At 38.5% G+C, this 24,091-nt stretch overlaps 1 protein-coding gene across 1 annotated transcript in view; it reads left to right on the forward strand.

Moving 5' to 3' along the window:
- The window catches only part of LOC140945123 (uncharacterized), a 129,692-nt gene that overhangs the window by 24,611 nt on the left and 80,990 nt on the right, over positions 1 to 24,091 (forward strand). The window contains exon 5 of the mRNA XM_073394184.1: positions 2,464 to 2,586. Within this exon, the coding sequence (XP_073250285.1) occupies positions 2,464 to 2,586 (123 nt within the window). The remainder of the gene's footprint in view (positions 1 to 2,463; positions 2,587 to 24,091) is intronic.

Genomic DNA, 24,091 nt, shown 5'->3' on the forward strand with positions numbered 1-24,091 from the left:
AAAGCCAATACGTGTAAAATTAAAAACTAGCTTTTAGATTAAGTTAGTCTTAGGATAAAAATAAAAAAAATAATTGAAAAAATTTCAGTCTACAAAGGATATCAAGTTAATTTTAATGACAAATTTAGAGAGATCTGAATATTGTAACGTGTGGGTTGCTAGTGAATGTCGCACATTGTTGGCGATGGAGTGCATAAATGTAAGGAGATAAAATAAAATAAAATCAATCTGAAGTTTCTCATCAAAGGTTTCCCATTAAGATAAAGTGTCTCTAGGCAATTGTTCATTAAAGGTTTTATTAGCGGCCAACACTATCTCTAGAGATGAACTTAAAATAGTTACATCCTATAAGTTACGTTCAATAAATAAATTAGTGACGCTTACTTGCATAATACATGAACATGTATTGCGTAAAGAAGTGGAATTCAAACAGAGTTTTCAATTGTTATTTTTTCTATTCATCCGGGCCCTTGAAGTTAAATTATAGCGCCTTTTGCGCTATTTTCTTCATAACTCGTAGCAACCGAAAACAGCAACCTTGAAAATTGGCAAAGGTTGTATCAACGGACAAGGCTGAATATATTTGGTAAGAGCGCTTGCCTCTATGTTGAAAGCTGTTGAAAGCTTTTGCAGCCTAGTTAGCAGGTTTTAATTCAGTCATCTCGTTTGGTTGAAAAAAAAAATTAGACGTGCGCACACGCAATCAAACTTATGTTGTTACTTAAGTCATAGTTTTATTTCGCAATCCAGAAATCAAACCCCTTAATAAATTAAACTATCTTGTCTTTGCCTACTCGTTAGGTGATGTATTTTTAAGAGAATGGAAAAGAAACAGGTCTTTCGCATAGCAGTTTTCTTTTCGTTGGGCAAAGTGCTCTATGGAGTAGTGACTGATAACGATCAGCAATGTACTGGTGGACTATCTAAGGAAACTATCTTCGGCTGGATGTTGCAGGGACACATCTATAAGACAATGCTGGCAGATCTTCCACACGTATGCATATTTGCCTGTTACAAGGATGATCGATGCCAAAGCTTAAACTGGGTAATCTCTCTCCTCACTTGCGAGTTCAGCAACAGAACAAAGGAAGCAAGACCCGAGGATTTCATTCCAAACGCAGACAGGTTTTACTTCAAACGAGATAGGAATCGTGGTAAGTAGAGAGTAGTAAAACTTTTTGCAACACGCAACAACTTGATTTAGTTTGTTATAATAGAGGTTTAACTTATTCTTAGGTGGTAAAACGCTCAAAATTGATCGCTTTTTAATTTGTATTGCATGCAGCGATGGAGACGTGTAGATTCGTGGTCAACGAGAACGACTACGACTTGGCGTATTCACAAAAAATAGACACTCTGTAAAGCTTCATTGTTAATATTTTTTTCACCAGAAAAGTTAGTACTCTTATTTCTTTTGAAGGCCTGTTAATAAGCCCTTCCCTATCGCAAGATGATGACACTTTTAAAATTTGGTAACGTGTCTTCCGCTACTAAGACATTCTCTCTTAAACCCGTAACAGAATGACGAAGGCTATCATGTTTTTCCGCCAAAATGGTGCTGCATGGTTACGCTTGCGTACTTCTTAAGTATAAAGGAGATCTCATCGTCTTAGAACCTAAGGGTCTCTAATGTTGCAAACATGATAAAAATATGGACAAAAATCCTTGCACATCTAGGGGTACATGACATGACCGTGTGATGATTTTACCATTTAAGATCTAAAAATGGATAATAGAAAGACTAACTGTCTGCATGCAATTACAGCAAAACATCCTGTCTGTTTTTTTCTTTTCAGTTCGTTTAGGCTCCATTCCCGAATTGCCTGCAGAAACGTGTCATGAAATCAAGTCGAGTGAGGGTCAAGCAACCGGTGGAAAGTATTGGTTCTCTACCATAAAAACTGGGACTTCTATTCTGGCTTATTGCGACATGGAAACTGAAGGTGACAAGTTATACTCAGCAGAGCATTGTGAGCACTAAAATTTTGGCCCTATCCATCGAATGTCAGTCTTGGTTAATTGTCACCTGATTTGTACGGCTCGTAATTTACTGTGCGCCAAAGGAATTTATATAATTTAATTGCAAATACCATCAATGGTTTGTTTCTTAAAATATTGGAATGGTTTACATTCTTGTTGGATTCTGAACTCCACGCAGTGGATTCGGGATTCCAGGTACTGTATTCCAGTCTTTATTAATAGTGAAAGCTGAATTCAGGATTACTCATTTCTCTTTCCTTTTTACAGTAACGAACGGTAAGCTGATTTCTTCTTGTGGGATTCCCGATTCCCTGAGCTGTATTTTGGATTCCAATGCTCAGGATTCCGGAGTCCACAAGCAAAATTTTCCCGGATTCCGGATTCCAACGAGACAAAAAAGAAATTCCAGGATTTTGGCATCCAGATTTCGTCACGTAGGGTGATCGGTGTCTATTAATTCTGTCAATCATTTTACTTATTTAGATATCGATGAATGCACCACCTCTCATCCCGTCTGTGACGTCAATGCTAATTGCACCAATACTCAAGGATCCTATTTCTGTACCTGTAAGACCGGATTCTCTGGTGATGGCAAAACTTGCCAAGGTATAGTAGGAAAACGAAAACATTGTGACCGGAATAACGAAAATTTCATACTGAGGTATTCAATAGTCGGTCGAAGGTATAGAGAGTATTAGTAAAATCCAACTAGTGGTCTATTATCAATGCTGCGTTCTAATTGGTTGAGCTACTACTGGGCTATATGTTATAGCCCACTAGTAGCGAAAAGCGCGGGCTTTTTGGCGGCTAAAAAGGATTAAAATCTAGCTTTAACTAGCTAAGATTTTTTTTATTCTCGATATTTTTGACTAACTAGTTGAATTTTACTAAAACAATTATTCCTCTCGCCCTCGTGGCCTCTGAGTCAATAGCCCATTCGGCCGCTATTGACTCAGAGCCCATTCGGGCTCGAGGAATAATTATATTGTTAAATAATCGTCAGACCACACAGCTCCACGGCATGGTCAGAACCTCCGTGACCTCTTTTTGTAGTCTGGGTCGGGAGTACAGTCCAACCTCCCGTAGACATTTACCTAAAATGCGAGAGGGTGTTATTCCAAAAGGGGTCTCTTCCGAGAGCTAGATCCCAATATATCTACTTTTTGGCAGAGAATTTATTGCATGAAATTTCTAAGTTACGTATGAATGTAGTTTCATGTTGTCACAGAAAGTCCTTCGTATTCTCGGAGGGGCGTAGTACATACAGTGAACAAAGGGACAATGCTATGCGACACTGAGTGATCGCTTACAAGAGGTTAAAAAGATGGAATAAAACCGTCAGGACAATAAAGTGATCGTGAACGCCTGAGTAGTCTTTGGGTGAGGCTATCGATCACGAGAGGTTCTGATTATAGAACCTTGAATGGGAAAATATGGGTGTTTTGGATAGGTGGTCGGTTATGGGAGTTCGTCTGGCTTACGAGAGATGCTCGCAAATGGAGGTTCTACTGAATAACTCAAAATAGACAAAGTATGAACAGGGCTATAGTAATAGTCGAAAGCTAGAATTTAAATCAAACGAGCTGCATGAACGTTATTTTTTTCAATGTTAAAGATGTTGATGAATGCGTGGAAGGATCACATGACTGCTTTCAAAACTTCGCCACCTGCGTAAACATTCCTGGTTCATATAACTGTGTCTGTAGTCATAGTTACGAGGAAGACAACACCTGTCTGCCAGCAGGTACTGAGTACTAGTTGTTCTGAACTAAATTGTGCACTAGCTACCAGTTGTAAAGATATATTCTTTGGAATTTGTCTACACAGAAGCGATTGGCATCTATTGTATCCCATTACTGAGTTTAGCGCCGCGCAATATTCAGCAAGCATTGATAGTTAACTCTGAGGAATCCCACCCTACACTTTAAGATACAACGCACGCTACCTTTCTCGTCTTGCTATCCGATGATTAAGTTTTGTTTGCTCATCCGGACACTTTTACTGTATCCTTTATGAGGTATACTTGACGCTCACCGCTAATATTTGGCCTCCAGTCTTCTCTACAAAATTAGTCGTTCTTCCAAATTTCTGCATGCTTTGCTCCCTCCTAATGTTGATAATCACTAAATGTTGTCAAGCAGATAAAAGCAAAATTTTGTCGCAAAATTTTGTTGCGGTGTTACAAACGTGCCATGATCGAAGATTTGACCCCATAAGGAGGAATCCAGCTAACGTCAGGGTGGTACTTAAACTCGGGGGCACCGGATTACAAGTGCAGCTCAGCTCGACCCGCGCTATAACCTCGAGGCCAAGCTGCCTCCTGCCTGGTTTGCGATTAGTCCCTAAACAACACTTTGCACATGGTTGACAATTTTCAGTGTCCCTGGTAAATGAACCAGTTGCTCGCATCATGCAGTGTCTGTGAAATGCTTTGAGAGTTCATCCACTAGTCGTCATCTGTACTTAATTTAATTTGTGAATGATTGTTAATTACTTTCTCTCTCCTACTTAGAATGTGTAAATTATCGACGCATTACCAATGCTGACAGAAAAGTCACGTACGGAAAAGTTTCAGTGCAATGTGACAAAACAATAGACACCGTATGGTACAGGTTCGAAGGCGCGGCAGGGACAAGGATGCCGACGTCATGCCCGCCTTTATATAAGTGTAACACAAACGCTCCCGGCTGGCTGAAGGGCGGACATCCTAGCGTGGCAGATGGTCAGGTTACTAGAAAAGCCTGTTTTCACTGGTCAAGCTGTTGTTCTCTCTCCACCAACATTAAAGTAAGGAACTGTGGTTCCTATTATGTCTACTACCTCAAGAGTACTGGAAGTTGCTGGTATCGCTACTGTAGTACCGACTAAAAGATCAATGTAGTCAGAGTATTGAGTAGGTTAGCTGCACTTAATATATGACACCCTTTTGCTATTATTTTAACTAAGAATAGACACTAGGGGATTGTTAGCTTAAGCTTAGTTTACCTTAATGTGGCATGGTGTAGCTGCCGTATAACGAGACGGAAGACAATTCAAGATTTAAAAAAAAAGCAATGAAAAAATGTAAAGAAAAACTGTTTTCACTTTGTCCAGTTAAACGTAATATGGCTTTAGACTCTTTCCTTGTAAAATTATGTATATGTGATTTCCATGTTAAATGTTCATCCAAAACTACACCAACAAAAGTAGCTTCCTAAACACGGTCAATCACGAATAATTACTAATATTAAAAGCTATATCAAGTGTTTGCCTGTTTTGTCTTGGTCTGAATATGATAAAATTAGATTTCTTAACATTAATAGATAGCTTATTTGCATAAAACCAACATGTTAATATCTTTTTCAATTCTGAATTTACAACTTCCATAAGATAGCAAGCGAATAGAAGATATTAGTGTCATCAGCAAAAGTGCTATCAGCTTTAACTCCTTTGACACATTACATGCACTCAAGATTATTAGAACAGGGGACCTAAGATAGAGCCCTGAGGGACTCCGCAAGTAACATCTAATGATTAAAAGTTATAACCATTAGATTTCACAATTAAAAAATTGTTTTCGTCAAGAAAGATAACTTTTAAACCATTGTAAAACAACACTACGTATTCCATAATGTTCTAACTTGTTCAGCAAAATTTCACGATTTACTGTATCAAAGGCCTGAGATAGGTCAATGAATAGGCCTAAAGTCGCCTTCTTAGCATCAAGTGCATTTGAGATCTTGTTATATAATTGGAGAAAAGTATGTGCAGTAGAATAATTTTCTCTAAATCCATACTGATTCTGGGAAAATATGTCATATTTCTTTAAGAAAATAATAAGGCGATTATAGACGATTCTTTTGTAGGAATTCAGAAAATACCGGTAAAACTGATACAGGTCTGTAATTTGTGAACAAAGAGTTACCACCAGATTTAAACAATGGAATAACTCGTGCAATTTTCATTTCTTGGCCCAAAAGAGACACAATATAACATTGGGACATTCACTTCAAATGTCCATGAAAGAAAACGTGCTGGCAATACCACGGTACGCACCGTATATTTCACCCAATCTTAGTTGTTCATAGCCTCCCCGCAGACGTCCTTTGGGGTTCGTTTGTCACGCATTCATTTCTCCCCCACGGACGTCTGCTAACAAGTCCGTGGGAGAGAAATGAATGCGTGACAAACGAACCCCAAAGGACGTCTGCGAGGAGGCTAAGTTGTTCATACGTTAACTAAACCAGTGTGAAACCTCGCATGCGGTCTTTCACTTGAAAGGTTCGGTTCTGGGATGTAAAATATTGAAAACAATACCAACAAATATAAGCCTCTAGGGGCTAATATTGAAAAGCGCTTATTAAAGCAGGTCCTTTCACGTTTAGAAAGTAGGAATAAATGGAAAGCGTTATTTTCGTTTTTTTTTTTCCGCACTCACCTTTACACCTTTTCAGCGTGCAAAGAAAGCAGTGTCCGAAAGCCTTTGATTAGTGTATTTTCGTATCGCACTAGTGAAATCTGTTCTTTTCTTCCCCGTCGGGCAAATAAGGGTTTTTTTCTTTTTTAAAGGAATTCAAATTACATGAGAACTGTGTAATCAATCCTGCTCATCAAAAGGTTTTAGGGGCTGGTTGAAATGAATATTGGGCTAGTACGTGCTAGCTACAGCTAGTGCCCGAATGGCAAACTGTAAAACTGACTTTCTTTGCACCATGAGTTTTATCGGAGACTGATATGTTTGTTAGACCTTATGATAAGTGGAACTTCTTTTACAAAGCGTTCTGTAGGCACTTCGATAAGCAGTAAGTACAGCTGCGGCTGTCGTTTCGTTACCGCCCATTCTGATAGACTGCGAAACTAGATGCTAAGTGACAGCCGGAAAAACGTCTAGATCTGCGTTCGCAGGTTTATATACCTTCCTCTTTCACCCACCGCCCCCCCCCCCCCCCCCACCCTCCGCGGCCCTCCTCCCTCAACCCCATACCCCAGGGAGAGCTTGCTCGCAGGTTACCGCACTGCTCGAAGGTTTGATGCAAATGATTCCAACGCCACTCAATTCGAGGATGACCCCAGATAACACTGACCCAAATTCAAACCAGATGAGTCATCGATAAAAGATTTAGTAGGAAATTAAGAAGAAGGAAAGCCAATTTAGCAGCAAAAGAAGTCAGAGAATGGAGCTGCGATTATGTTTTGTATCGATGTATAGTGATTAGGGTTAAGGACTATAAAATAGAATGGTTAGCTTTTATTTACTCTTTTGGAATCTCCATAGAAATACTATAAAATTACGATTGTTGGTACCGATTGCTCTTTTAATGTAATGGTTAAGTAAGATATAAATGCAGGAAAACGGGTTCAAGGCTCCCTCTCGATCTCTCTTTTACTTTGGTGGTCTTTCTTCTATTTTCTTTAAAACTTAGAAATATAAAATAAATGGTTTAGGTCGATGTTATCTGTAGTTCCTTACTCGATTCGATAATTCGCCCCATGAGCCTCTTTTTGATAATGATTAATGACCTGGCTATTCACTCCCCCCTCCGCTCGAGCCACTGGAAGTACGTCGACGATGTTACAATATCTGAGGTCACCAGTTTGGGGGAGGCGTCATCTCTGTAGAACGACATCAACTGCATTTCACAATGGGCCCAGCAGAAGAACATTAACCTCAACCCTAAAAAATGCAAGATCATGACCATTTGTCCACTCAAAACCAAGCCTGTCTCTCCAATGCTCTCCATCAATAATTTACCTCTAGAGGCAGTGTCATCTTACAAAGTACTTGGTCTGACCCTGTGTGACACCCTAAAGTGGAACGATAACACCAACGAAATCGTTTCCAAGGCGTCTAAGCGGCTGCACATTCTCAGAGTCTTGAAGCGCGCTGGGGTCCCTCTAGTGGACCTTGTCACCATCTATAGCGCCCTGGTTCGCTCTTTCTTAGAATACTCTTCTGTTGTCTGGGCTACTTGCCTTCCTCGCTTCCTCATTGACCAGCTTGAAGCTATCCAGAAGAGGGCCCTGCGAATCGTATACCCTGACCTCCACTATCAACAGGCTCTTGCACAAGCCAACATTACCAGTTTAGACAATAGACGCGCCCACATGTGTCTTAAAGTGTGGCACAATATCAAAAATAACCCGGATGGCCAGCTGCACCGCCTTCTTCCTCCCGTGCGATCCGAATGCCACTCTTACCATCTTAGGAACAGTAGCAGTTCTAGCCGCTTCCAGTATAGAACAAATCGCTTCGGTTCTAGTTTTTTTCCCAGCAATGGCGAAAATTAACTAATCTTACGAGTCTAGTTATCTCTAGTATTGTCCTTTATCTATATCTGAATTGTAAATGACTTATAAATAGCCTGTAATCCCAGTCCCTCTGAAACAAATGTAATTTTATTTTTAGTTGTAACTTATGTAAGCACATTGTAATTCATAGTTTCTATGCCACCACGTGTATTTTAATAAACCATCATTATTATTATATTATTATTATACCTTGCGGGATGCGTCCAAACTCCTCTTCTCCTTTGTATTTCCATAGAGCGAATGAGATTCAAAATACGCTTGACTGCCCGATCAAATGGTTCAATATTAAATTAAATTTACAGTCTGAATGGCCTTTGTCTCGATTTATTCATCTATCTGATTTTGTTGTTTAAAGCAGTGTAAAACATCTCACGGACTTTATAGTAAAAAAAATCTGTTGAAGGAACTCTTGGTGAAGAACGTGATCCGTGGAAACTGAGTCGGGTAAGCGTACGGGACACTTTTGCGCATGATTTTAGAACAAATTACTTACAAGATACACTGATATAGCTCCATAGGTTTAATCAAATGCACATATAATTATAGCTTTGGCGGCTACAAACGCCTTTGCTTGATTTGAGGGAAATTAGTCAGATCATTTACAACTTACAGAGAGACAATTGTGGAATAAGAAGTAACCTTTTCTGAAGCTTTGAATGAAAATTCGTCGGTGTTTAAATCGCTGTCCTCTACTGAATCAAACAACTACATGGCTGAGTTAAGGCCGCGTCCAACTGTAAAGGCGGAAAACATAGCATACCGTCAGTGGAGCGGTTTGTTGTGGTCTAATGGGTTTTTTGTCACCATTATCAGTTTTTTTCTACGGTTTCACCACTATTTTTTTACCATGCAACTTTTTGAGCTGTCGTTTTGTATTGGTTTGAGTCACTTAACATTTTGGAGGTTTTATTCATAGTTTTATGTAATATATAAAATTTTAATATCGGCGCTTGTTCTGTTATTTGAGTCCCCCGGGGGAGCTTTGTTACCCGCCATACCGTGACCACGCATATAGCAAAAGAACCACCAAAAGAAAAGATACTTTCTTCTATGGCTTGAGGAGGGAAATGGAAGAAATATCTTAAGGATTTTCTCAGGTGATTATGAATTTTTTGTGTAGATTTAAAACACTACAAAATTTAATAGCTTCCCAGTATATGAACACTTAGTACTAAGCATTTTCAGGAATATCGAAGTTTCTAAAGACTTTGTTGTGACTAGAAAGTTATATAGCTACATCAGAGAACAATCAAACTTAAGCTCTACAGTTCCTTAAAGGACAGGTTGTATATGCAAGTTTACCTTGACTTTGTCAGGCAAATAACGAAAGTGTATACTTATGGAAGTTGATTGCAGTTTCTGCAGTCTCCGAGCACGGTAGTGCAAATTTTCGTGCGTGTAACCTACGTCTTGGAAGTAGTAACGAACATGTGGTTATATAACATTGTGTGGAATTGTGTCTAGTTAAAACGTTTCTGATCACCTTTAAGCTTATATTTTCGGTTTCTTTCAGCAGGCGTTTGAAATAGCTATTGATTGGAAACCTTTGAAAGAACAAACTTTTATTGTGGGGAGTTAATTACTTTTGGATCTCTACATTCAAATGGAAGTCTTATAATTGTCTTACTAAATTTGGGGGTATAGAATGGTTCCTCGAAAAACGTGGTTCTCGGAAAATGTTGGCCCGATCTCGAAACTCGGAAGCGTTCGTGATGGTTCTCGAAATCTCATTTTCGGGTGATTTTGTGTCTCGGAGACTCGAGGTCTCGGTCTCGAATTTTTAACCAGGGCTTGGCAGTCTCGCAGTCTCGAATTTAGCAATCTATACCCCGGCACTGTGTCTGTCCAAATAAGTATATTCTAAGACAAGAAAACCGGCAACAGGAACATCTAATATGAAATATTCTGCTTCGTAAAACCTAAATTGAAAAGTGAAGGTTCCCACAACTGCTTAAGGGATTCAAAAAACCGAAACACAATCAAGATAATTACTGTATTCAATAATCCCAAAATGTGCCAAAATTCACACAATTCGAATTCCAGTGCTTCTTTACTTTAATACGAACACTTTCATGAGTTGTTTCCCTTTCGTATCCGCTTCAATAAGATTTAATGAGCCATTTGCCAAAGGTTGGGTAGAAAGTTTTTCTCAGATGTTAGACTTTTGTTACAAAAATACAAGCCTTTTGAGACTGATATGTGTGAGGGGCAATCGAATTTGAAGAAGACAACAAGACTTGTCAAAATGCAACTGAGGCAGCTAAAGCCAACTGGGCTTGAAGCGAGACTGGACTGAAGGTAAAAGGAGCGTTATGATTATACATATTATGAGCAGCCATCTGCAACTATTTGCCAAGCAGTCTTCCGGTCTATTCGTACTTTAAAGGCAAAGCAACTGTAAAAATTTATTTTTAAAAGAGGCATGCGGGAGAACTTTAAGTAATGGAAACATTTTTTACCCAATCAAGAGAAGATAATTTCAAACAGATATTTAATCAAGAATTCTTGCTTCAATATTTATTAGTTCAATGATTATTTTAGGACTACTATGTAACCATGCATGGAACTATACATGAGAAGACGGCTTACGGTGAGTAAAAAGGTTACATAGAACAGTGTTAATATAGCCCGCTTGAAATAGCTATTGCACCTGAAGGATGAGTACAGTTTTTTTTATCTCCTTCTTTACAATTTAGAAAGAGGTAGTCGCAAAATAAAACATACGCCTTACTATTTAATGAGCATAATATTTTAGAAGGAAGCAGGTAACCAGGGAGTACCAAAAACTGTTTATAATAAGCCTTCAAACGCACTCATAAGGCAAAAAGGGTTCACATATCTTGTGATAAACTTACGCTATAGAAGTAACATGAGTTATTTTACTTTTAAGAACATCAACATTGCAATATATTTCCGTGTTGCTATAAATCATTAAAAGACGACAACGTTCACAAGGTTAAATTTGTGAAACTCGACAACCAAAGGAAAAAGAGATCTTTCAAATAACTTTGCATCGGGCAGAAAGGTAAAAATATAGTCTTTCAAAGGAATATGTTTCTCAAAATTTGGTCTTTGATCAATAAGGTCGAATCTCACTGGGGGGCATTGCAGCAACACGGCACAGAAACGACGTGTTTTGCGAGTGTACTGTGTAATTTTAGTACAGTCAAATCCTTGTCTTCGTGACATGATTCTGTCACCGCGACAAGTGACAAAATTAACTCGCACAAATTTAAACTGATCATTTACGGCGAACACGAAGCGATTGTTCGCCGCAACGTGTCGCAGACTAGTTGTCGCACGAACGGTACACAAAAATTAAAGTGGAAGTGATGTGTTACCGCGTCGCGTTGCAGCGACATGTCGTCTACTGTGTTCCGACCTTTTCGGGCTCTCCCAGAGAAGATCTCATCGCGGCCATGAAATTTCCCTCAGCGCCGACTCCTTGTAAACAAGTCTACGATCGAATAATTGAATTTAAACGTTTTTGCTGGATTTTTATCCTCACTCTTCTGACGAAAAAAAAATTAAAATAGCTTCATCATTTTAAGAATTGTTCTTTAGAAAACCGAGATTCTTTAACCTACAAGAAGAAAAAACTTCAGGGATAAATGCGTTTATTTGGCAATATATCAACCATGGCCGGTAATTTGAAGGTAGTAGAGTTGAGCTTGTGTTTTTTTTTTTTTCTACTCTAAGTACATCATGCTTTAAGGTTCTCAGACCGCTTTCGTGACTTTTGACAATAAAGCCGTAAATTGTTTCTTTTTGTTCGGTTTCTTTAATGGCTCCAAAATCTTCTTTTGGGCGAATGTTTCGCTCTTACAACCTTGGGCTAACTTACTGGGTGATTTTATTGCCATAAAATGGCTCCATTTTAAATTTATGCAAGTAAAGGCACTTGCCCAATTCAACCTTCTGTTTAGCCAATTGAATTTCATTACACGTTTTCAGTAACCAATGAATACGCAAGTTTAAAGAAAATTCATAAATTTTCAACTTCCCCCTGTATTTTTCTGTTTATTTGTATCCGACAAGGCATTTGACTTTTTATAATTTTTTTTGTTATTTTACTGAAAACAAATGGATGCTTTTGTTTGACCTCTTTTGGAGACATCATTATTTATACGGTTGAAGTGGAAGGAAGGCTGAGAGGATTTGGAGAGGTCCCAGTCGTTTTGTCTAGTCGCAATGAGGGGAAACTATGGGTAACACAGTGAGAAGGGGTCTCGTATATAAAAGCACATAGACGGAGAAAAATATTAAAATGATCCATACCTCTTTGTTTTTCTTCAAAGTGGAAAAAGTTGCATTTCCATCTCATTAAGGGTTGATATACCTCATTCATATGTGCCTCAGATCTTACGACTCCCAAACACTTAGCCGTTACGGTTTTGAACTTGAATTACGAGTACAATGCCGGGGTGCAATGCAGTAATTACTCCTTCGTTATCTCTAAATGGCGCACAGACGAGCTCATTTGCGATCCAATTCGATCGTCGTTTGAACACCTAGACACAATCTTATCCTTGTGACAAGAATGAGCTAAGGTCTAAAGGAATTAATTAATGCTCCGCTTTTGCGAAATGTTATCGCGTAATTTTCGACAGCTTTCGCCGCATCCATGTGAGAGATAGAAAGAAAACGGAGAAGATAAGCCACGGAGCATAGTTTCTTCCCCTTGAGGCAGCCATTTTGTTTTTAAACGCCTTTGTAACCACCCTTATCGTTACCAGGCTTTTTAGAAGCTCACAGACTGTAAAACCGAGAAAACTGGAGCTTGCAGAGCGCCAGATACAAATGATTCCAGCCATTTTTTATGTTTTGCTCTTCAAAATAAGACTGGATTTTTTATTTTTTCGCTAAATTAGTGTTAAGTTTGTGGAAAAATTTCACTGAGATTAGGATTGGCAGAGGACATTAAGAAAACTCCTCAACCGAAACTTTGCCTCTTTATATAGGTCCAAGTTTCTCGCTATTCGAAAAACTAAAAGCGTGTTTCAAAACGAAATAAATAGTCTTTAAACCCTTTGCTTTTAACTGTGTTGTGTGCACTTTAGAACTGTAGAGAACTGGCAATATGTCATACATTAACCTTTTAAGCCACAAGAGTAACCAACATCCATTTTCTCGAACAAATATCAAAATATAATCAAGAGGAAAGTTATGAGAATTGCGAAAATGATCAACAAGTAGAAAATTGTTGGTTTTTAACCAATTTTCTTAACTAATTCTGTAAGGAAATGTATAAATATCAGTCGGAGTCTGTAAGTGGATATTGGGGCTAAAAGAGCATGTTAACACTACAATTTAACGGCAAACCATCAGCACAAGTTAAAGAAAATACCTGCAGAATTTAGATTTAACATTTTCCACTAACATGGTACTCTGAATACCAGGAGCTTTAGCAAAATATGATTGCTAATGAGAGACTAAGAAGTTGAGTGGGACGTGTATGTTGAACACTAGGATCTCGAACATAATTTCATTGATTTCATTTGGCAGAAGCCCCCACAAAAAATAAAGGAAAGGATTGTCAATTTTGAGGGGAAATTTTGGTAAATTCAATGTTCTGAAAGTAGATCTAGAACTAGAATTTCGTTTACAGTGGCAGGCCTGGGAAAAATGTCTTGGTCAACTACAACCATCACCCTTCCCCCACGTTCCCTCTGAAATGTTAAATGATAGATTCCTCAAATGATGCTATAAGAAGAATGTTAGCTTTAAAAGAGTGCGCGTGCTCTCTTTGATTAATTTTGAGAAAAATCTGCGTTAGCACATGTAAAAGAGTTGATATGAAAATAGAACACATCTAAATCAATGCTGTCCAATACAATACTTTTCCAAGTATTTCGCAATAGGGGTTTTCCATTCAGCTGTTCACCCAATAACTACCTTCCAAGCAGTGGTTCCTTCAGACGGGAAGTTGGGCTACGAAAGGAGAGAAACCACTGCGAGTGACCCTTTGCTTCTTAGGGTAGCAAATAACTGATTTCTGTCCTAAGAGCAAATTGAGCAGTTGATGTGTATTCTCTAGGTTTATAATATTGATTATTTCAGTAAGAACTTTAATGTTATTTATGTATTGCTTTTTATTTTACCATTCACAGTAAATGTCAGCAGAAAAGCGCCCCCGGGGTGGACAGTTTCAACTGTCATTACATTGTATTAAGTACTGTTTGGTATTAAGATAACAACTGGTAAAAACCCTTTACTACATGACATGTAAGATAAAAGATAAAAGATAAAATATACATCATAATTTCCATGCTTTCGTTTCTTTAGAGTCAGCTGACACCAAACATCTGAGCATAGAGGAAGCCCGTGAAAACCTCTGACAGTCGAAGTGGATGTCCCTTGGCTTTGAGGTAACGTTTATATAAATGTTTTTAGTGGTCCTATAACAAGAGCGATAATAATAATAATTTAAATGATACCAAAAGTCATGAAAACAGCCAATGATACTACCGACAGCAGCAAAACATGAAAGCAACAGGAAGGCTAGCTTAGGCAAACATAAACAACAAAAATATAGTACATGTAACGTCTTCATCGTCACTACTAGCAACAGTACCGTCCAAATTATTATGATCATGGATATAACTGCAAGAAAGTTTGTTTTATTGGGAAAGATTGTTCGTACCTCTGGTCTTCAGAACAGCGGATATGCTGTAATAAACACAACATCACCATTTCTTTTGCGTTCGTACACTAATTTAAGTGTGTCGATTGGTATGGTGCGAATGTATCCTTGTTTGTTGAAAAATAAAAATTCCCCAATGGGATGTTTAAACTGTTTTATCAATACTCTCCTGCCACGGTTTTGTTTCTCCTTTCTATCTGGAGATTTCCACGTTTTTTTGACAAGGTGCCAAACGGTTCTTAAATTTGTTCTTGGTAAAAACTGCGTCTTCATCCTCCGGGGGTAATTGTCGTGATTGAACTGCGCATTGCTGCAAAAATAAATAAATAAATAAATAAAAATGGGACTGAAAAGGGCTTCATGCAAGGTTTAGATAAAATTACAAATAACTGTAAATCAATCTTGTAGTTGAGAAGGTGAGTTCCTATGGACTTGGAAACACTAAAAGGCTACAGTGAGACTAATCCGATATTTTAAGGGGCAGTCGGAATTATTTCAACAATTTTCTTAATTTATGCTGCAAAAAAGCAGATTGCTTGGATAGCTAATTTAATTACCTTGGAAGATAAAATAAATTTGTTGTAAGTTTCATACTCGATCGGTTACTAAAAGTTTAACTGAATAAGCTATAAACAAAAAATACTTATTAGGTTTTTCATAAGATAAGGAAATAAAGATTGGCAATATTTGCGCAATTTTAGGGAATTAATCAGTTGGTACTGAGTAATTGCGTTATAGTTTAGTGAAGCTGCGGTAGTTTGTTGTAATTTAGATATATATAGTAACTAGCTGTTGTTTAAGAACTAGTTGTAGTTAGTTGAGGGCCATAACACCGCTGGTACCTTTGTTTCTTAGTGTTATCCGCAGGTGCTGTTTCAAGTGTTTGGTTGGGGTACATGTATGACGGTACTCGTTGTTATTTGGTGTATTTGGACTAGTTGTTAGAGGGTGTGTGGTTCAAATGGTTGAGTCGATGCAGATGAAGGCGTTTCTTTAGTTCCCTGCTGATTTCAACTGCTTACCTTGCGGATGGTGTATTTTTGTAGTTTGTGAAAAGCAACGTTAGAGTAAAGAAATAGTTTATTGGTGGTGGTACTTAAATTTCCTGGACGTGTAGTTGTTGTAGGATAGTGTAGTTTAATCTGATGGTGTTGAAATACCTGCAGCTGTTAGTGAATGTTGCAGTTTAATATATAGCCTCGAACATTTAATGCAGTTTTTGTGCCAATAATGTTGGAACTGTCTGGTGAAGGTTTTTGACTTTGCACTTTGAGAAGCTGCTTCAGTTTCTCGTGTAGTGGGTGGTTGTTGTTGTTGGTCAATGTCGTCTCAACTGAATCTTTGCGTCTTTCAGTGTAGTTACCGCAGTTTTGCAAGATTGGTTTAAATGTTGTATTTGGATTACTCGCAGTGGCTTTTGCAGTTTAGTACGGGTAATTCGCATGGCTCAGTTGTTATGCTGGGGTCAAGTTATTTGTTATAGTTGGAAGTCTCTGTGCAGGCGTAGAGGTATAGGTTCAAAGGTCAGGTGTAGTTGGAGCTGATTCAGATTCGGCAAAAGGTTAGGATGGTGCTGTAGTTCAGATTTGTTTTTGTGCATGTACTCAATTAATGTCATGAGGTAGTAACCAATGATACCAAACAATAAGTGTTAGACATCCCCATCGACAAGTATTGTTGCCTGAAAAGGCAAACAAAGTTGCGAGTCATCAGCATCTGAACTTTGACGCGAAATCAAAGCTCAATCTTATAATAATATCTTTAAAGCGGTAAAGTTTAATTCAGATACGACATGGGGCCAAATATGAGCCCTTGTGCACGAGTAGACAGATTGCATCCATATCAAAGGACCGCAAGTTAACATTTAGTGAGGAAAATAAATTCGTTTAGGTGACAGTTGATACACAAACCTGCATCGAAAGTTGGAGTTTCCTTAGCCAAGATTTCTTTCATTCACGTGCACGTATTTTCCCCTAGACCTTCTCCACTTCGAAGCGTATTTACGAAAATATTTGCGCGCGTAATTTTATTCATTCCCTTTTGTATATTCTTTGCTACTTTGTTTTTTGTGGGCCGACTGAAATGATTTTTGTCCTGGATGACAAACTGATTGTTGTCACCCATCTTTAACATCGATCAAAGCTCTCATTCGAAGAAAATTCCGAATGACCTTTTCGCGTGTTATGTAGTTCTTGTCTCTTACCGATAGTCAAGGTCTTCCCTTTCAGTGCGAGAAGAATCTCTGGCAATGTGGCCCTCTTTCACCAAATGTCGATACAATCGACGATACGCCATTTTGATTTTTGCCGCCTGATCTTTTGAGCATCAACCTTAAGCATATTGTGCGTCAAAATCCATAAAAGGGAAACTCGTTTGCCTTTTATGGTGTTTGAGATGTGCTAAAGTTTACCTTAAAGCAAAAAGTTAGTTAAGTTTTCTCCAAAATCGAACTGAATTTAACCAAAAAAAAAGAACAGGAACCACGGCTCATCGAGACAAAAAGTCAGCAGTTCAGTAGCTCTGCGTCAATTTTTTACTTTCAAGATCAGACCCAAAACTACGAAAGCATCTATTACGACGTACATACTACTAATACTGAGACCAAATCTTATTGTTTAGTTGTGCAAGTCACATAATAAAGTGCAATGTTGCATAAGAGCTCGTTTGCGCAAATTTTTCCGTGCGCTGCGAAGGGTCAGAGACAGCCCACGTTTTTTAAAACGGTAACGGAGCGAACGAGGCCACGAGATCCCTCTTATCGCAAACGCGCAGCCTTTAGCTGGGCACGAGGAAACAACTATGCTCTCTTAAACTAGAAATGCGCAAAGATCTCGCAAAGCTAAAAAGGGTCACCAGTGAGAATAAACAGAAACAAACAGAAGGGTAAAAATACGATTAAAGAAAAAAACAACGAAAATTAAAAAGCTGGTAGTAGCCCCGCCGGGATTTGAACCTGCGCTCCAGTCTTCCTCCAGTGCAAAAATTGAGGCCTCATACCGCTAGGCCATGCGACCACTGCACAACAGGTGGTTGAAAATTAATAGCCTTGTCGTATTTTTCTCTCCCATCCACACTGTTTTAACCTTGTGGGGCTGTATTTATCATAAATTTAAAGATACATGTGAGGGAAAAAAGCTTAAACGAGTATTTCAAAGAGAACTTCGCATTATTTCCGTTTTCATCCACTCTCGGGCTTTATATAGGCCACTCGATGAAGGCACTGGTCTATTTCTTCGCAGCTCTCCCTGAAGCTCAGGTCGCCGTTCTTCGTGACTCGCTTCTGCAAAATGGGACAAGGTCATTCTTCGTTAATTTTGTCAATATTAGGCATCTGATTACGAGGATATAACTTTTTCTAGATTACATAAATGTAAGAACTTTCTAAGAAAAAAACCGTAAAACTTTTCCTTTATCTTGGGACCTGATTATTATTATTTTTTTGCATCTTATATGGTAGGTTTGATAAAGGCGCATGCGCTCAGTTGGTGATCAGTTCTTCAACTGATACCATAAAGGAAATCTAAACAATGAAGGTTAAAGTAACATATGTCAGCAACTGAATACTAAGCTTACTCCTGATGAATCCTTTTCTTGCGACGGGCCTATTTCTCTTGAAGAACTCGCCGAATCCGTTAAAAGTTTATCCCTAAATAAATCTCCCGGACCCGATGGGTTTACTTTAGAATTTTATTTAAAATTTTGGCATCTCTTAGCTCCTTTGTTGTGTCGTTTGTATAATTTCTGCTTCACAGAGGAATGCTTACCTGAATCCTTGCAAACCAGTGTAACGCGCTTGATTTTTAAAAAACGCGGTGACGTCAAAGATTTAAAGAATTGGAGACCTATCTCACTTTTAAACACTGATTATAAAATTTTGTCTAAAGTTATTACCTTGCGGTTATCTCGTGTTTTGGGTAGCCTTGTTGACCCGGATCAGACCTGTTCTGTTCCTGGTCGCTCGATTACCTCTAATGTCACCTTATTACGCGATGTTCTAGATTATATTGAGCGGACGAATGAATCTGGTATTCTTGTTAGTTTAGATCAAGAAAAGGCTTTCGATCGTGTAAATCATTCTTTTTTATTCCGCCTCCTAGAGCATTTAGGCTTCGGACCTAGCTTCGTTAAATGGGTTCACACACTTTACACTGGTGCAAACATGCGTATCATTCTTAACGGATATCTTTCTGGCAAAATCGAATTAAAGAGAGGTGTTCGCCAAGGCGACCCTCTCTCTCCCTTACTTTATGTTTTGTGTGTAGAGGTCTTGGCCTCTCAAATTCGTTCTTCTCCTTTTATTTCTGGGTTTCTTTTACCAGGTTCTGGTGGCGCGCATTTCCGTGTCCGCCAGTATGCAGACGACACAACCACCTTTCTTAAAAATGTTTCTTCTTTAGTACAATTATTTAATTTAGTTTCTATTTATGAGAGAGGGTCGGGTGCAAAATTAAATCGTTCCAAGACTGAGGCCATGTGGCTCGGCGCGTGGAGATCGCGCGCGGACGAGCCGCTTGGCCTCACATGGGTTAAGAAAATGAAGGTGTTAGGAGTATGGTTCGGGGTTATCCCAGTTGAACAAGATAATTGGTCATCTAAGTTAACTAAGCTTGAAAAATCGATTAATTTGTGGAAATCTCGTTCTCTCTCTTTATTAGGTAAATGTCTCATTGTTAATGTAATCGGTCTTAGTAAATTTTATTATCTAGCGCGCGTTCTTTTACTTCCTGAATGGGTATCTCGTAGAGTCAACCAGCTTATCTGGCCCTTTATATGGGGCTCGAAAATCGAAACTGTTTCTCGTAAATCGTGTTCTTGTAGTGTTCCTGAAGGAGGTCTCGGCCTCACCAATTTTCCTCGTAAATGTGAAGCTTTACGCGTTTCGTCTCTCGTGGCTACTCTTAACGATCCAGATGATAAAAGTTTCTTTTTGTGTAAGTATTTTGCCGGGCGGCACCTAGCTCGTTTTCTTCCTCAATGGTTGCCTCTAAGAGATAATTCTTCGCCTCATTCATTTAATCCTACTAGCTTTTACTCTTCTTGTATATCGACTTTATCGCGCCTAGACTTAACTTTCGTTCCGCTTACTACTAAGGCTATTTATAACGCGCTAAACAAAAACTTTTCTCCGCCTTCTCTACACCGCGCATGGGTCCCCTTCCTCGGCCCAGGCTTCTCGCTTCGCGATCACTGGGCCAAGGTGAGGGACTCCCTGTGTGATAATCGCGTTAATGATCTTTTCTGGTTAATAACCCTTCGGGGTATCAAAGTTCGCGATGCTTTGTACCGTTGGGGATATATACGTTCTAGTCAGTGTGCGGTATGCGGCCGGAGGGAGACAATTGATCATTGTTTTCTTAACTGTCCTCGTGCTAAAAGAGTCTGGGCTCACTTTCGTCCCCTCCTTTCCGCTGTAACTGGTTCTCGATTCCTTGTTAATCTGCTTACTATTTTCTTCTTCGCCTTTCAATGTGATCCTAAAAAGAGTCTTATCGCGCGTTTTATTATTAAGAATATCGTTTACTCAGTCTGGATGTTTCGCAATAAGAGCACTTTTTACAACGGTCGCGAAGATGCTTCCGCGCTCATTAAGTACGCGCTCCATTCTATCAAGGGAAGGGTGAAATTAGACTTTCACCGCCTCCCTCGGGGGAAATTCGTGCGCACCTGGGTAGACCCAGGCTTCTGCATCATTCGCAACGATATTCTTGTCTTCTGTTTCTAGTATAATTCCACTTTGTATAACTTTAGTTTCTTCTGTACATAGCGAGTTTATAAGTGAATAAAGTATGTGGTTTTTATAAAAAAAAAAAAAAAAAAATCACTTTACATACGCCGGTTGTCATCTTCAGAAACGCCAATATTTACAAAGAAACTTTGGCGGCGAATTCCCCAATTGATCACGTGACCTGTCACATGACCATTAGTATTTGATTTGACCACGATATTTTCATTCAAAGAATCATCGCGTTGCTCGACAGAGAAGGAAAGATGCTGCCAATCAATCATACTTTTCGAAGTCTCGTTCGTACTTGGCAATATATATATAAAAAAGTCCACATAGTCATGAAAAATAAAACTCTTACCGTATTATTCATTTACAAAATATGTATGATACCTGCCAAGATTGCCCTACAATACCCGTTCTACTTTACTAGCTTTTCACCGAACAACTACTTGTAAGAAGTTTTTTATATTAATTTTGGCTACTATTTATCACTTCTAGCCATGACATATTGTTTCATGATCCGTTGTGGTGCTTTCTATGGGCTTCTACAGATTTCCTGTGCTTCGTAACTCTGATTGATGTTGCTGCCTGTCGTAACGTTTACACTGACTTTTACATTCTATTTTTAAAAGACATAACGGAATTTATTGATGATCATCATTTTTTTTATATACTTGTGTAGCTTTCGGTCCTTTTAATTTCTTATCTCTCGCTTAGCCTTCGTGTTTACGTGCCATCTTTTTTCTGCTTTTAAAGTGAAGTGGAGTCGCTAATTTGTCTCAGCATGTCATGTCGCTTTTCCAGAGTTTTGATAAAGTGCTCTGATTGGTTGTTTGACAATAGACATTGTTAGAATCAACTGTGACTGGATAATATCCAGGACGCAATCCTTATTAACAGCCAATCATAGCTAATGTTAACAATGCTTACTGTCAGAGAGATTTTGCATGTCACATCAAAACATGTTAGCTGAACCGTACCGTGAATATATTGTATAGCGAATTTCAAAATCATAATTTCATCCATCTGTTGTTTTTCTGATTCGTGATAAATTTGCAGTTAAAACGAAAATGTTATTCGACCACAATTTACTCCTTGCTAATTTAAATAATGCCGTACATTTATAAATGACGCTTTGAAAACGGTATTGCCGGGAGATTCAAGGTATTAAAAAGGAATCGAGGCGTATCTGAAACGTATCGAATCGTGACAGATCTGTTGTGTTGAAAAGTTAATTCAATGCTATTCAAAACAAAGTGCACACAAAATCACTGATGCAGCATCAGATTAAATTTTACGAAAACAGCCATCATTTACCAACGCGAGCAAGAAGGGTTAAGAAAAAAAAAGAAGAAAATAATCACAGTCGGGGACAGACAACTCCCGGCTTGAAACAGTTCGGGCACGTTGGCTTAAATTTAATCCTTCGTAAACTTAACTTATTGATTACATAAACATGCATCCCGACAGAAAAAAGGGACAAACGGTATCAAATTTCGAGTCAGCTAGACACGATATTTTCAACTGTTGATATTTCAATTTTTGTGGAATCAGAATCTGAACACCCAGGTTAAACAGCAGGTCTAAAACTAGAACACGACAAGCGAGGCAATCAATCTTATATCCCTTTTCCACTTTTTCTGTTTAATGTAAATGTGGAAAAAGAAGGCTTCCCCGTGCAAACTTTTTTCAAGATCTAGGTGAGATTCTTGGCGAGTTTAATTTTTGGCCGCTGAGAATTTTGGATCTCGAAATTGGTTAAAATTTTGCGCGGGTCTCTATATAATAGGCTAACCCTGTTTTTACAACTTGTAGTGGTATCTTTAATGATACCTTTCAAACTTAAGCCTCATAGCAAGTCAGGTTTGATTGGGTTAATATTTCGTTGAGTGTGTATTTATTAGTTTTACTACATACTAAGGAATATTTTCGATAACCAACTAACCTTCGTAGCAGGCGCCAGTTTGTTTTCTAATAACCAGTTAGAAATTAAAAGGTATGTTTATGGCAAGCACGAAATTTCGAATAAACATCAAATGAAACTTGGAGACTCTTAAATTGTCCTCTCAACGAAAAAAAAAACACACACACAGAGTATAGTTAATTATTCGATCAACCCAAGATTTAAAGGCAGTATAGTAATTCAAAAGATAGTGATTATAACACAGTTGCAAAATAAGTTTGGTACATCAAATCTTTATAATAAACGTCCAGTAGATGATGTTAGCTATGAGGTATACTTAAGGTGGCTCCGTAATGAATACAAGAGCATTTAGCTGTGACAAATTTTCCATCATAACTTTTTCGATTTTAACGCGATGGCTGCGAAACTTTGCAAAGAACAACAGATATCATTCGGCAATAATACGAAATATTCCGATTTCATTGATAGTAAATATTTCTTGAGAAATTTGCACTTAAAAGGACCCTAATGTTCAAAGAAAATCGCGTCTGGTAAAAAATTTTGCTGATATTTTTTACTGAAATTTCTCGTATCGGCTTTAATTGATATACTAAATATGCCAGAGGAATTTTAGAAAAATCGTTGGAGCAGAAGTCTGTAACTAAAAGTCGCTCAAAATTGAGCTGTGAAATTGTTTTGGAATTTCAAAAATAAATTGCTATCAGGAAGAAGGAGACACCAGTTTCAATTTTCGGGACAAGTAAATTCACTGTTTGCTAATTCTTAAAGCAGAAGCCGATTGCCTATCGTGCTATTCTTTAGGAGGTACTTTTTAGTTTTAGAAGCACTATAAATTGCTCCAAACTTTGCTCTGACGTCGAATGAATTGTTCCTCGACATTTTTAAAATATCCCTTGGCAGTTTTGGTTCAAACTCCTGCTACATACATTTTGATGTATTGCAATGCATTCTCAAGGGCTTTTCCTGCTGTACGTTGTTTCCAATTCAGGAAAAAGGTATTGGGATTGTAAGCTACCTTGTATCGAAGCTCAGATAGAACTGTCGAGCACCTTTGTTTATGACCAGAAAATGAGCACGAGCGGCAGCTCTGCGAGGAATTCGCACCTCAGCCAGGGGGGACGATTGATAATGATGCCCATGTCTGTGAACCGATCTGTATAAACATGTATTGCAGAGCAAAACATAATAATCAAGAAAAAAAATACCCATTCATTGAAGGATGGAGTGACAAAAATTTCAGAGTTGTAAATTTATTCACGGGCAGTATTTTTGCGATAATTTTATTTTGCAATGTGATGTTATTCGGTTCACAGGCATGGTCATCATTGTCGTTCGTCCCCCCTGGGTGAGGTGCGAATTCCTCACAGAACTGCCGCTCGTGCTCATTTTGTAGTCATAAACAAAGGTGATGGACAGTTCTGTCTGAGCTCTGATAAGAGGTAGCGTCCAATGTCAATACTTTTTTCCTAAGTTGGAAGCAACGAACAGCAGTAGAAGTCGTTGAAAATGCATTGCAATACATCAAAATGTA

This window comes from Porites lutea, chromosome 8 (genome assembly GCF_958299795.1).
Source record: "Porites lutea chromosome 8, jaPorLute2.1, whole genome shotgun sequence".
In the NCBI taxonomy this organism is placed as follows: domain Eukaryota; kingdom Metazoa; phylum Cnidaria; class Anthozoa; order Scleractinia; family Poritidae; genus Porites; species Porites lutea.